The sequence below is a fragment of the Pantherophis guttatus genome, chromosome 7, assembly GCF_059756535.1.
Source record: "Pantherophis guttatus breed Tessera chromosome 7, ASM5975653v1, whole genome shotgun sequence".
In the NCBI taxonomy this organism is placed as follows: Eukaryota; Metazoa; Chordata; class Lepidosauria; order Squamata; family Colubridae; genus Pantherophis; species Pantherophis guttatus.
The window spans coordinates 167599-182235 of NC_142069.1; the positions used below are offsets into that span (position 1 = coordinate 167599).

At 52.6% G+C, this 14637-nt stretch overlaps 1 protein-coding gene across 1 annotated transcript in view; it reads right to left on the bottom strand.

Moving 5' to 3' along the window:
- PPP6R2 (protein phosphatase 6 regulatory subunit 2) overlaps positions 1-14637 on the bottom strand; it is a 51161-nt gene that overhangs the window by 20033 nt on the left and 16491 nt on the right. Inside the window, exons 9-15 of the mRNA XM_034430084.3 lie at positions 6689-6815; positions 5385-5537; positions 4978-5157; positions 3335-3399; positions 2997-3112; positions 1190-1275; positions 960-1040 (exon numbers count right to left, since the gene is read on the bottom strand). Of these exons, the coding sequence (XP_034285975.2) occupies positions 960-1040; positions 1190-1275; positions 2997-3112; positions 3335-3399; positions 4978-5157; positions 5385-5537; positions 6689-6815 (808 nt within the window). The remainder of the gene's footprint in view (positions 1-959; positions 1041-1189; positions 1276-2996; positions 3113-3334; positions 3400-4977; positions 5158-5384; positions 5538-6688; positions 6816-14637) is intronic.

Below are 14637 nucleotides of genomic sequence, written 5' to 3' on the forward strand. Positions count from 1 at the left end.
CTAAAGGCTGGCACAGCAGAGGGGTGGGGGGCCTCAGAGGGCTGCATCACACAGAGGTGGATAATAAAGGCAGGACACAAATAATAAATAAATAAGAAAGCAAATAAAATTAGAGCAGTGGGATATTCTTGCTGAAGTAGCTGTCATTTCTGTGGGACGAGTCCCTGCCACCTCCAGAGGGACCGATGTGGTCTCCCTCCTGTGCCCAGGACAGAATCCTGACCAGAAGGGGGGATCCAGATAATCTGCTTCACCCAGGATGGGAGCCCCATCTTCTCTAAAATCTCCCCCATAAAGGGAAATTTAGAGACATCAATCAACTACTGTCTAAAGCAGCTGGAGGCCACCATCACCACCCCTTTTTGAGGCAGCTGTGCCCTTCCTCAAAGAGGCACCAATCAACCACCAAAAATCCATCCATGGGTCAAGCCTAAAGCAAGGTGCCCCACCTGCTTCCAAAGGTTGCACTTGTCTAGGCTCAGCCCAAGGCAACCCGTCCCCAGCAAATGGGAGAACCTCACCAGCTCAGCACAATTTCCCCCCTTCTTCTTCTTCTTCTTCAAAAGGCTGCAAGTGACCTTGAATAGGCAGGGGAAATTATGATGCCATTTTGTCTCCATTAAAATTATGATGCAGGGGCAGCCTCTGCAGGTCTGCAGGAGTCATATCCGAGCTTTGGTGGATCCCAAAGGGCCCAATATGAGCCCCCTAGTCCACCTCTCTCTATCTCTCTCTCGCCCCCCCCCCCCAATCTTTTACCTTCCACACATGAACTGACTCACTAAACCTTCCATGAAGCCGCTGGCAATCTCCTGCGCAACTCCTGATCCTGACCCTGCTAGCTCTTCACAAAGCCATTAACTAACATTTAACTAGGGCGGCCCTGGAATGGCCTAAGAAGCTAGCCAACTAAACAAAGGGAGCTGGCCAAGGGAGCATGCCTTCCCAGAAAAAGCTACCTGCTGGAGAGAGACTTCGTTGGGGAAGGCGGCCTTGGCCTCCTCGTCTTCGCTGGAGGAGTGCAGGTGGTGGGCTGTCACCTGCACAGAGGAGAAACCACAGATGAACTCCAGCGGCCCTTTGGGCCACCTCTTCCTTCTCTCACCACCTCTTGGGGCAGCTTCCATTATATTTCCTCAGCTCCACCACCACCCCCGGTTCAAAATGACAGAAGACCAGACCGTCTCACCAAATCCACAGTGTTCCTTCGGTTGGCTTCCACCAGAGTCTCCTCCACGAAGCTCTCCCAGCGACCTCTGCAATCTTCGGGAAGACCTGCAAGGAAGCAGAGGCCGCAGGGCTCAGAGGGCCACACGCAAGAGACTCAGAAGGAGTCGGAGCCTCAGGCAGGCCAGAATCAGAGTGGCTCCGCGGGTGCGGAGTAGCCCAGTGGCATCTGCTCTTAGGAAGGAAGCGTGAAGGGGGAGGAGACCAGAGAGAAGCCGGCTGGCCCTCCAGTGCGCAGAGATGCCAACGCTCTGCAGCTGTCTGGGCACCTGGGTTTAAACTCTAGGATTTTGCCTCTGGGCTCTCTGATTTAGCCAGGATCTGCTGACTGCTCAGAGGCACTGAAAGCTCCCAAGTAGCTTACATCCAGCCCTACCACCGACTCAAAGCAGGGAAATCTGAGCGCACAAGACCAACCCACCTGAACAGGATTCTGCCTCTCCAAGTTGCTGGCTGACATCCACAAAGGACCCCCCTCCACTCACTTACTTATTTATTTGTTAAATTCATTTGCCACCCATCTTGCTTTGAAGCAACTCTGGGCATCTTACAATAGTAAAACCAATAAAACCATGTAAGACAAATAATTCTAAAACAATAAAAAAATAGAATTACAATCCAACTGCGGTTGCAAGTAACAGATGGGGAAGGAGGGAACAGCACGCCTAGGGTGGGGGAAGGAGGGGGATTTTCTCTTCATTCATCAACCAGACAAGTGGGAAGCTCCCCCACTTTGGGCTCCACCCGGCAGAGCCAGCTCTTCAGGCCCTTCCGGAAGCTCAGGAGGATGGGAGCGGATCTCGGGAGCTACAGCAGAGAAGGCTCTTCTCCTGGTCCCCCCCCCCCCCCGCGACTCCTCCAGCTGAAATTCCCAGACTGGCCCGCAGGATGCTTCCTCTGCTGGCATGAGTGGGGCGGGCCAGTCCCGTTGAGGTGAGATAGTTCCTCAAGTAATCTGGATCCATGCCCCCCTGGAGGGCTTTAAATCTAACAAGCTAACACCTTGAATTGAGCCCAGAAGCAGCTCGTGCAGCAGTGCTGTAACACCAGCCATTCTGGGCCCCCCCAAGAACTGCCTTCCCTGTTGCGCTCTGCACCAGTGGTGGCTTCCGCATGCTCTTCAAAGGTAGCCCCGTGTGGAGCACATTGCAATAGTCCAAAGCTCAGGTGACTGATTTATCAATTGATCCCATGTTTCTGCTCCACCTACTTGCTGCAGCAAATCCTGGTTGTGCCTTGATGAACGTGTGTGTGTGTGTGTGTGTGTGTGTGTGTGTGTGTGTGTGTGTGTTTCCCTTCCTAATGCTGGGACTGAGAGATTTTTAAATTGCTTTTAAATTTTTTGTATATGTGTGTTTTTAGTGTTGGCTGTGCACCGCCCTGAGTCCTTCGGGAGAAGGGCGGTTTAAAAATTTAAATAATAAATAAATAAATAAATAAATAAATAAATAAATAAACAAACAAACAAACAAACAGAAAGTCGTCCTGTCGGCCCCAGCCTGGGAGTCCACCAGATGCAGTCGGCCAGCCAAGTCTGGACCCCAAATAAAATGCCTCTGAAGAAGGTCCAGCAAAGACATTGGACCTGGCGGGCAAGGGCAGCATTCCTCCCCCACGGAGCATGCCATCCCCACCCTCCCTGCCTAAAGGCCTCACTGGAGAGGAGGCGTCATCCCACTCTTTAATCAGGCATGCGTGGCCTCCTGCCCCTCCTCGCAGGTTTGGCACCGGCTGCTCTAGGAAGAGGACTGGCCAGGAGCATCTCCTACCTCTGATGAACTCCCTGATCTGGCTCTGCCCGGGGCCTTTCTCCACAGTTTGCACAATGGTGTTGGCGATTCGGGTCAGGTGGCCCATGTTGCCACGCCTCATTCCTCCTTCTGCCCTGAAAAAGCCGAAGCAAGAAGCAGCAACTGAAAACCAAAGCCCAAGCAGCATTCACCCAGGAGGACACTGGCTCGCCTCTGGTCTCTGCTGGGAGGGGAGGGGGGGGGGAAGAGTAGGGAAAGACCTGCACCAAACCTGTGCAGAAAGGCCTGAGGAAACAGAGAAGAGCCACGGGGTCCCTGGGAGTCTGGCAAGAAGCCAGGCGGCCTCAGAGACTTACTGGATTTTGTCGTTGGTCTCCCAGGCATCCAGGATCCTCTGGACCAAGCAGCACCTTTGAAAGAGCTGGAAGAGGAAGGCAGGAGAAACGTCTCAGGACCAGGAGTGGAAACGTCTTTCAAGCATGAATACAAGAACGAGACCAGGGGGAGCAGCCAAATTCCAGTGAGACCGAAGCCAGTCTCAATGGGTTGACACTATCACAAGGCTAATTCATACTGAAAAATGACAAAACCCCGTCACCTAAAGGGCTCCCCTTTTGTTAGAAAGGGCAGCTCCCAATTAAAAAAAAAAAAAAAAAACACCTAAGACCAAAGGAGGCAACGCAAATTTGGGGGTGGCAGAGAGCAAATGGGACATTTGCTTCAGCATCCCATGGGAACTGAGGTCAGTTTTGCCACCGCTCTGCTGCAGGATTTAACCTTCCAGTTATAGCTCCCGAGAGGTGGCACCCAATGGCGGCTGCCTGTCCAAAAACCCGGCAGGCCAGCACTGCTCTGGGGCCCCCTTCCCCCCTGCAATCAGGCCTGGGGTCCCTTTCTCAGCTCATTGGGGCCTGTAGCTCCTTCTCTCAGCAAAGAACAGAGAAACCAGGATCTTCCAGATCAGCCTCTCTCTTCCTCAATCTTCTAGGCGGGCAGATTTCAAGGCCCAGAATTTTACAGCCAGGATAGCTAATGATGAGAATTCTGGAAGTTGAAGTCCACATGCCACATTTGGGAAGCCCTGGGATAGACGAGAGAGCAGCCCAAGACACGGACAGCTGCTTGAGTCAAGCGTGGAGCTTCCCCTTCGGATAATAAACCAGCTGGGGCCAAAGGAGCTGCTTGGAGGGTCCAAGCCTGTCCCTCCTCCTAGGGTCCTGCTGCTGCTGCTGCTGCTGCTGCTGCTGCTGCTCTGCTGCCATGAACCTGACATCTCTCATGTCTTCTGGTGCCTGCTAGGACACAAGAGAAAGTAAAGGAAGATGCCAGTTTTCAACCAGAAAAAAGAGAGAGGGAGGGAGGAAGTTCCTGGGCTGCAAAGGAAAACGCAGGGGGCCAGCTCTCCCTATTCTGCCCAGAACCATCCACACATAGCCTACAGAGCAGCTATAAATTAAGATTTCAGGCTATAAGGGAGTTGTCATCTTCCAGCATTTAATAGCATTCTTGCCACAAAACTGTCACATTCAATTTTGACATTTCTGACAAGAACACTTTTTGTCACTGAAAAAGCACAATTTAGATTTGGGCTCCTCTCATGCCAAGGCAGAGAGAAGCTTAAGCACTGCGCCCCCCCCCCCCCCCATCCTTGGCCTTGCTTTGCCTGCCTTCATCGTCACCCACTAAGATGGGGCTGCCAGATGAAGCCCAAGGGGCATCTGAGAAGAAGAGCCACCCGATTCCCCCTTAGCACTTTCAAGGACAGGCAGGGAACCAGAAGCCCCCGAGAGCACCCACTCTAGCTCCTGCAGAAAAGGGGGACGGGGAGGAAGACTCTGCTAAGAAGGACTAAAAATACTACTCCTGATGGTTGCTCGATCGCTCTTTGCCAAGGTTGACTGAGGGTCTGAATATCTGCCTCCTTGGTGCACGGCTGGTTTCCATGGCTGCAGCTACCACCTCCCTTCAGAAGGCTCAGTCAATGCCTGAGGACACTTACGTGAGTCAGCATGAGGTTCTCTGGCGCTTCAGCATTTTCCCAGGAGACATTTCCATCCGTCTCCTCCTCACTCTCTGTGAGCAGCTTGCTTCCAGGCACCGAGTGCATCAGGATGGCTGTGATACACAGTTCCACTTGGAAATGCAAGAAGTTATTCCAAGTGTACTTGAAAAACAGGTCCTGAAACAAGGCAGAGGAGGAAGCTTCATTCCTATCAGTGATAAGCCATCATAGCAGGGCAACGGAGGCACACGGAGCCTCCTTTTCAAGGTTCAGCAAGCACCCCGAGACTCCCCTAAGCCTGCCGCTACACTTTCTCCGGTATGAAAATAAAGGCCTACCGACATCTTATCCCCAGAAAACCCATTTCCTAGGTGCTGCAGTGGCAGGCCTAGCCCCCCACTCACCAGCAGCAGGTCCATGATGTTAAGCCGGCACAGCTCCTGATTAATGCTGGGAGTGTTGGTGTGAAGAAGGGCGGCGACCAAGCGGGCGCCATGAAGACGAGCATTGCCAAGGGGCTCCTCCAGGATCCCGATGGTCGTCAGGATAGAAGCCATCTACCACCAAGAGAGGAAAACCAGAGTTTCAAGCTGGCTCCCCACAAAGCCTGAGCAGAGACCGTGTGCGCCTCCTTTCCCCTGCCGCCCACTGCCAGGGGGCTGCCGAAGATCACTGCCCGAGAGGGAGGCCTCGTTCTCAATGGGACCTGTCCTGTGAGCCGAGCCAGCCACCATTATCCACCTGGCAGGAGGGCACCCGGAAAGCGGTCTGCACTGGAGAAGGCTCTGCGACTCACACCAGTAAAACCCCCTGGGAAAGACCCTCCTGACCAACCTCCCTCCGCTTCTCCACAATCGACCTCAGCTCTGGTACAATCTCACCCAGAGCCAGTCAACTTCCTTTTTTAAAAAATGAGAGGTTTTTTTTTTTTATTAAGGAACTCTATAATCCTAACGGCTAATACTGAAGTCAGGAAAAAAAAGAAAATAGAAAAAAGAAACATAATGTGCAAAAAGGAAAAAAAATAGAAAAAGAAAATATTTTTTAAAATGGCTCCTGATCTTCCTCGCAACAAGCGTAGGCAAATCAACAGTGCCCCCCCCCCACCTTATAAGATCCCATACAGGCACCTCCTCCCATGCCTGCCACTCCCCCCACCCCTTCACAGATACAACCACTGTGGTCGTTTCTCTCCAAACGTCGGCCAAAGGTCCATAAAGGGTTTCCAGAATTTTATAATAATGTTCTGTATTTTAATCCTGATCGAACAAGGCAACTTCAAATTCTTTTCTTTTACGTCTAACAATCTTTAATTCATCAAGTCGTAGTATCGAATACAAATTTTCTCCCATCTCAAAGGTTTTATAAAACTTTCTTTGTAAATCCAAAAAAGTTCTAGCTCACTTTTTTTTTCAATTTTGATTTGTCATTTATTTTTCCCTTCTGTTTTATAATCCTTTCTTTCTTTATTTTCCAATATTTCTCTATCAGCTAGGATATCTCCATTCTGTCTATCCATCTCTTTTTCTCCATCCTCTTCCTCACCACCTTCCTTCCGGGTCCTAGTGCCTGCCCCTCCCTTTCCCCACCCCCACCCCACTGAGAGTGTCATGGCTGCCATTGACTGCCAGCCTCTCCTGTCCCCGTATCCAGACCAGCGTGCAGGAATTAGCCCCGGGAGACGGGCAGAGGAAGGGAATCTCCATACCTTAGGGGGCTGAAGCAGCAGCTGGTGGAAATCTTTCAGGCGCGGCTTGATGCCCTGCAAGATGCAGCTACTGACAGGGTGAAACTTTTCAAACCCCTGGGAGAAGGAGTCAGAAAGTCCTTCCAAGCTGTGGGTAGAAAAATAAGCCAACATCAGAAACAAATCATGTTCTGACCGTACTGGAGCCATGGCTCGTGCCTTAGAACAGGCCTGCTTCAATTTCACCTCCAAGTTTATGTAGTTCAATTTCTCACCTAGGGGAAGCAGCATCGTGCAGGATAATTAAAACGAAAAACAGTAAAGCAGAAATAGAGACAGGTTCAGATCTTTGAGTTTTCTCTGCAATGTTTCCGAGGTGGCTGCCCCTTCCCTTCTTCCCAGGGCTGAGAGGAGGGACCGGCCCCAAAGGTGCCTCAGGCTGGGAGAGGGCTCAGATTCCCCCACTGCTGGGCCAGCACCTTACCAGTTACAGGCAGACCAAACTGGTTCTGTTTTCAAATCAATGAAAAGCAGCAAGTTACACCTGAAACCAGAAGTGCCCACTGGGCAGAGGAAAGCGCCAGAGAGGGCTCAGGCCAAATCCCCTCTGGCCACACACCAGACCCTGCTCTGCCAGAAAAGTCCACCATTCGCCCCAACAGGTCCCGGCCTTTTAAGGGAGGCCCATGGCCCATTTTTGCCCAGGAGATGCTTACTTTTCCCCATTCCACCAGGCCCTGCCTTCCTTCCCACCCTTTTGACAGAGCTAAAGATAATGTCATCAATTAAAATACGGTGTCAAACCAGCCACGGTGTTTCCCTGCCACCCAAGGAAGAGCTTCTGCCAGGTGAGCACAGCAGGTGCCCCTTTGGGCAGAGGGGAAAGCGGCATGCAAGGGCAGGAGAGCACATAGAGCCACCTTGGAGACAGACCGGCCGGGGGGGCTCCACTGGCCCAGCCCAAAGAGAAAGCCAGGGGCAATGGAGGAGGAGAGGGTGGCCCAAAGCACCTCCTCCAATTCACAGATCCCCTGGGACCAAATACAGCTAATAACGCAGAGGCGGCATCCCTGGTTTCAGCCGCTCCTCTCTACGGCTCTGGCCTATGAAGCACGCAAGGGCCGGTCTGAGCAAGCCCAGGGCCCTCTGGGGCGGACCATCCGCAGGTGAGTAGAAGAGGAAACAGTGGTCAACAACAAGCTGGGCTCCTCCCAAACACACAATTGCCTGCCTGCTACCCCTTGTGTGTGCAGCCTCCACCCACCCCCTGCGCCACTTCGAGGGTCTCCAAGGGGCTTCTGGAGAGATTCTTGAGGATCAGGGCTCCATGAAAGGCGTGCAGCAGCTCAAGGCTGCCAAGGGTTCCAGGGAATGAACCCACCGGATTCAAACAGGGGAGTCTCCCTCCGCAGCCGGGCGGCGGCAGCCAGCCTGTGGAACACAGCATCGCCTGGCCCAAACCAAAGGGGCAGCACCCGGGCAGCCGAGGCAAAAGCCAACCTCCTGGCTCTCGAGAACATCCTCTTCCTCCTGCCTACGTCGGCCTGAGTAACCGGCCATCCTGCATTGCGGGGGATACATTTTTATCTAGCAGATGCTCTAAACAGGTCCGCCTGATTCGCCAGTTGCGTCCCTTTTTGGATCGGGACTCCTTATGCACGGTCACTCATGCCCTCGTCACCTCCCGCCTGGACTATTGCAATGCTCTCTACATGGGGCTCCCCTTGAGGAGCACCCAGAGGCTCCAACTGGCGCAGAGTGCGGCCGTGCAGGTGGTAATGGGAGCGACATGGCGCTCCCATGTAACACCTCTCCTGCGCGAGCTGCACTGGCTCCCGGTGGTCTACCGGGTACGCTTCAAGGTTTTGGTTACCACCTTTAGAGCGCTCCATGGCTTAGAACCTGGTTACCTACTACCACCAATAGTGTCGAGCCCGGCGTGCTTGGCATACGGAGGGACGGGAAGGAGAAACGGTGGAGGACCGGTGGAGGATATTACTCACAACGTTCTACGGCGAAACAGCAAGACGTCGTAGCGGTGGAGGTGGCACGGGATATAGACAAGGCGACACGCGAGGGGGTGGAAGGGCGTCGGGTTAGGATAACTACGGACGCTAGGAAAAACGCCGGAAATGCGATCCCAAACTACAATGGCGCAACTGATGGGACAACGCCCCGATCATTACGAAGGGGAGTAATGAGGGGTGGGGCGCGGAAATATAAAGCGCTACGAGGGGGATGCTCGTAGCGCCAACTTTGAAAGACTTTGTAGCTTGGCGTTGTCTCATATCTGACGAAAGCATTAAACCAGCATTCACCATTCAGTTGATGTGTCCAGCTGTGTTTTATTGCTGTCTCCGTGCCGTACGGGACAAGGAGCTGAGAGAAAGTTGGCGCTCCGTTCGCTCTAGCTTCGCACTCGAGGTGTGTTTGGACGTCTGGCATGGCGGAAGGGACGGACCCCAAGGTGGAGGTTTTGGTAGAGACTCTGGCGGAGGAGGTGAGCGCACGACCGGAGGTCTCGGACGAGACGCAGCCAGTGGTGAGACCGAAGGAACGGCCCACAAGCCAAGACGAGGGGGGCGGAGGAGCGGGTGAAGTTGAAACGAAGCCAACGGAGGGGCATCCTTCATCCGGAGACTGGTGGCACAGCCCGGCGGTGGCTGGCGGGAAAGCCCCTACCATCACCCCCCCGGCTGAGCCGTTTAGGCGTTGGAGACAAAGGCGTTGGGTGGATGACGACGAAGGGGGCGAATAGAGCTACTCCACCGGCCTCGGCTCTTCTACTCTGGAGATTCTGAGGGAGCGGTTTGGGGAGAGTAGTTTCAGAGACGCTCCCTCATGGCAACCATGGGCTGAAGGGGCGGAGACGGGGCACAGTTCGGGTACATCCGGATCGACCCAGTTCCGGTTGGCTAGCCCCAAATTGCGCTTGGGTACGTCTGCAAGCAGAACACGAAGTCCGGAACGGGCAAAACCAGAGACCCATCCTCGTCCTACGGGGCCCGATCCGGGATCTGCCGGCCAGGGCGGAGGACACGCCCCCACCCCTCAGCCCTTCCAAGGGGATAACCAACAAGCCAACACGGGGCGAGTTTCGGACGGTCAATACCGGGTACAGCGACCGCCCCCACCTCAGGCTCACCCTGCTCCCAGATATGCAGGACCTCCTGGCCAGGGTCCGTGGCAGCCTCAACCAATGTGGGGCCCGCCCCCACTACAAGCGTCATTTGATGGCAGCGCAGACAGGGTGGCTATCTTTCTAAGTCAAGTCCTCAGCTATTTTGACTTGTACGGGCAATTTTATCCTACCCAGTGGTCCATGGTGGTGGCAGTTACCACAGTGCTGCAAGGAGAGGCAGCCGATTGGGTGGCCAACCTCCACAGCGACCACGCTCGAGAGTTGACAGATGTGGGGCTGTTCCTAGAGGGCCTCCGGGCCCGTTTTGAAGATGACTCCCACATCCAACAAGCTGAAGGAGAATTGGTGGCCATACAGCAGAGGGGTCGCCCAGCTAGAGAGTATGTGAAGGAGTTCCGCTCTGTTGCAGGGCGGCTGCGGGCGTGGCCGGAGCGGATGTTAGTCCACCAGTTCCACCTTGGCCTGGATAGGGAATTGCGGCAGGCTTGCGTATATCGGGGTTTACCTCCCCGTTTGACGGAATGGTTCAAGGCGGCCATTGACCTGGATTTGGGATTGAGGGAGTTCCAACTTCAGGAGACCACTGGAACCATGCTGAGACGAAGACCACCCGATAGGCCATCCACTACCCGAGATTCGGGGAGGCCCACCTCAACCCCTGGGTCCTCATGAAGGGCACCTTTTCGGTGTTTCCGATGCAACCAGACTGGACATCGAGCTGCCGATTGCCCATTTCCTCCTCCTCAATCGTCGACGGGACGCACACCTGATCGACCTGGCGGCAGAGACGGAAGACGGATAACACCCGAGCGGTCCCGGGTGGCTTCGCAGGCCGTGACAATGGATAGCGATAGCCCCGTTAAGGAGGAGGGCACCCCCCCGGGACCTGGTGACTTGCTGGTGGTGCTGGGCGATAGCGACGAAGAGGACAACCGTGATCCGACGGTGAGTGCCCCCATCCGTCCCTTCATTATTCAGTTAGTCTCCGGCATCCCCACACTAATACCATGGTTTGCCGAGGGGCACTGATAGACTCTGGGTGCACTAGGTGCCTGATCCGAGCCTCTCTGGCCAAAGAGCTGGGACTACGCTTGACCCCGTTAAAAGTCCCCACTCGTTTTGAGCAAATGGACGGGTCAGTTCCGGCAACCCAAGTGACAGAACCCGTAAGATTAGAGATAGGGGAGCATTGGGAGCTCATCCAGTTCATAGTAGTAGAGTGCATCATAGAACCCCTTATATTAGGTCTGGCCTGGTTGGACAAGTGGAGACCTACCATATGGTGGGAGGGCGGATATAGAAAATTACGCTTAGAGCTAGGCCCTGAGCCAAGGGAGGAAAGACCAACTGATCAGACCCGGGGTGTTCACCCACAAACGGAACCTCGATTAAAGGACACCCGGGTACCAGGGGTCCCCGACTTGTACGCGGACCTGTCTGACGTTTTTAGCGAGGACCGTTGTGACACCCTCCCACCACATCGCGCTACCGATTGCGCCACTGAATTGATCCCAGGAGCTAAACTGCCGAAACCACGCATGTATGTGATGACTCCCAAGGAGATAGAAGAGTTGCGAAGGTATATCGACAATAACTTAGCTCGGGGTTTTATAGCACCAAGCCGGGCTCCTATGGCAGCACCCGTCCTTTTCCGGGAAAAGAAAGATGGGGGGCTTCGATTATGCGTTGATTTCCCTGGCCTGAACGCCGTAAGTGTCGAATCCCTATACCCATTGCCATTGATAAAAGACCTCTTAGCAACATTGGCCACAGGCTGAATATTCACTAAATTGGACCTAAGGGAGGCTTACTATCGGATCCGCATCAAAGAGAGGGACGAGTGGAAAACCACGTTCAACTGCCCCCTTGGGAGCTATAAATTCAAAGTGATGCCCTTTGGATTACAAGGAGCTCCCGCCGTGTTCATGCAACTCATCAATGAGGTATTGCATGAACATCTCTATCGGGGAGTCTTGGTATATTTGGATGACATACTCATCTACACTGACACTATAGAGGAGCATATACGCTTGGTCCGCCAAGTGCTCGAAAAACTATTGGCCGCCAAACTTTTCGTCAAGGTATCCAAATGCGAGTTCCATTGCACCGAGTTGAACTATTTAGGGTATAGAATCTCGAAGGGAGGTTTGCAAATGGATCCCAAAAAGGTGATGGCGGTTATGGAGTGGCACGCGCCAAAGACGAGGAAACAAGTACAAAGTTTCCTCGGGTTCGCTAGTTTCTACCGTCAATTTATTCCAGCCTTTGCACATATAGCATTACCACTTACCAACCTTCTACGGACAAAAGGGAGCCACTCCCCCCCAAAACCAAGCCAACAGGTCCTCTGGACTACCGAATGTCAGAAAGCCTTCGATACTTTAAAGACATTATTCGCCAAGGAGCCAATCTTGCAGCACCCCAACCAAGATAAGCCATTTGTAGTACAAACCGATGCCAGCGACGTAGCGGTGGGCGCTGTATTGCTCCAATCAAACAAGGCCAATTACAACCCTGTGCCTATACATCGAAAAAGTGTACCCCAATAGAACGCGGATGGGCCATTTGGGAAAAAGAGGCATTCGCAGTTAGGTGGGCACTTCTTCCTGGCGGCATCTCCTGGAGGGGTCAAAAGTGCCATTCGAAGTGTGGACCGACCATCAAAACCTGATGTCCCTGCAAACCCCTCGGAAGTTATCGCCTAAACAGGTGCGGTGGGCTCAGTATTTTCAACGGTTTAACTTCTCCTTAAAATATGTTTCCGCGGGGAAAAACTTTTTGGCGGATGCCCTATCACGAATGCCACAGTATCACAGTCAAAGGGATGAAGTTGTACAAGCCATGATACCCGCCAAACATATAGCCGTCGGAAATAGGGCACTGAGCGAATTTGCACAAGGATGGAAGACCAAGCTTCAAGAAGCTTTATGAACTGATGATTGGGTAGCATCACATCGCCAATTGGTTGTCCTGAAGAATGGATACGCATGGAAAGACGACAAGCTGTACATTCCCAGGGTACTCAGAGACGACGTACTACAGCAATGCCATGATGTCAAGGCCGCTGGGCATTTCGGATTCCTGAAAACGTTACATTTGGCTAGACGACAGTTCTGGTGGCCTCGGATGAGACAGGAAATAGAAGAATATGTCAATAGCTGTAACATCTGCGCCAAAGCGAAGCCCAAACCTGGAAAACCTCTCCGTCTACTACAAACCGTGGCTAATCCAACGAGACCCTGGGAAGAGATAGCTATGGACTTCATAGTGGACCTACCACAAAGCAATGGCTGTAATGTTATCTGGACTGTTATCGATCTCTTTTCCAAACAGGCCCATTTTATACCCTGCACTGGATTCCCGTCAGCCCGAAAATTAACTAAACTATTTGTCCAGCACATCTATCGACTTCATGGGGCACCCCGTAGAATTATTTCAGATAGAGGGGTACAATTTACAGCATGGATTTGGCGAAACTTCCTTCAATTAATAGGTTCCACTCAAGGACTTAATTCAGCGTTCCACCCTAGTACCAATGACGCTGCCGAAAGGACTAATGCAATGGTGGAATACTATTTAAGAAGCTATGTTTCGTACCAACAGACAGACTGGGCCGCTCTATTACCTTTCGCTGAAGTGGCGTATAACAATGCGGTACATTGCAGCACTGGATATACGCCATTCCAAATAGTTACTGGACAAGACTTCGTCGCTATCCCAGAACTCAGACCTACGCAACCAGAAATATGCAATCCCAAACTACAACGGCACAACTGATGGGACAACGCCCCGATCATTACGAAGGGGAGTAATGAGGGGTGGGGCACAGAAATATAAAGAACTACGAGGGGGATGCTCGTAGCGCCAACTTTGAAAGACTTTGTAGCTTGGCATTGTCTCGTATCTGACGAAGGCATTAAACCAGCATTCACCATTCAGTTGATGTGTCCGGCTGTGTTTTATTGCTGTCTCCGTGGCGTACGGGACAAGGAGCTGAGAAATAGCCTCCCACCGGCCAGTACGCTCTCATAGAGAGGGACTCCTCCAGGTGCCGTCAGCCAAACAATGTCGACTGGCGGCCCCTAGGGGGAGAGCCTTCTCTGTGGGGGCACCTACTGTCTGGAATGAGCTCCCCCCGGAGATACGGAGGATCCCGGATCTGCGCACCTTCCGCCGCGCTGTGAAGACCTTTTTATTCCACCAGGCGGGCTTGGCCTAATCTTTTCCCTCTTTTAATATGTAAATTTTAATCTGTTTTTAAATTACTGGGGTGTTTTAATTTGTCTGGGCCAAAATGGTTTAATTCGTTTTTATCTGGTTTTTTTAAATTTTTTGTATCTATGTATTTTATTGTTTGGCTGTTCACCGCCCTGAGTCCTTCGGGAGTAGGGCGGTATACAAATAAACTAAACTAAACTAAACTAAACTAAACTAAACTAAACTAAACTAAACTAAACTAAACGATCAAATCTTGTAATGCCTGTAAAATCAGCAAAATTGGAAGAACCTGCCTTTGCCATAAACATGCTGCTTTCAGATCAGAGCAGGATCAGACCTGAACTCAGAACAGCAGATGGAACTCCTTCTACCAGGAGGCTGCCTTCTGCTCAGCCCAAAACTCCCGTCCTGCTGTCTGCCCGGCCCCTGATGGGCACAAGGCAGCCCACTGGGCTGATCCTTCGGCAAAGCCCTAGAGAGTGATCTGACCCATCGCTCTTTAAGGGAAGGCTATGCATGGCTTCTGTTCAGATCTTTTTCCACAGGAGCGTTGTTGGGCTGCTGCCTGGGGAAAAGGAGCCGTACGCTTCAACTACAAATTCTGCAGAGC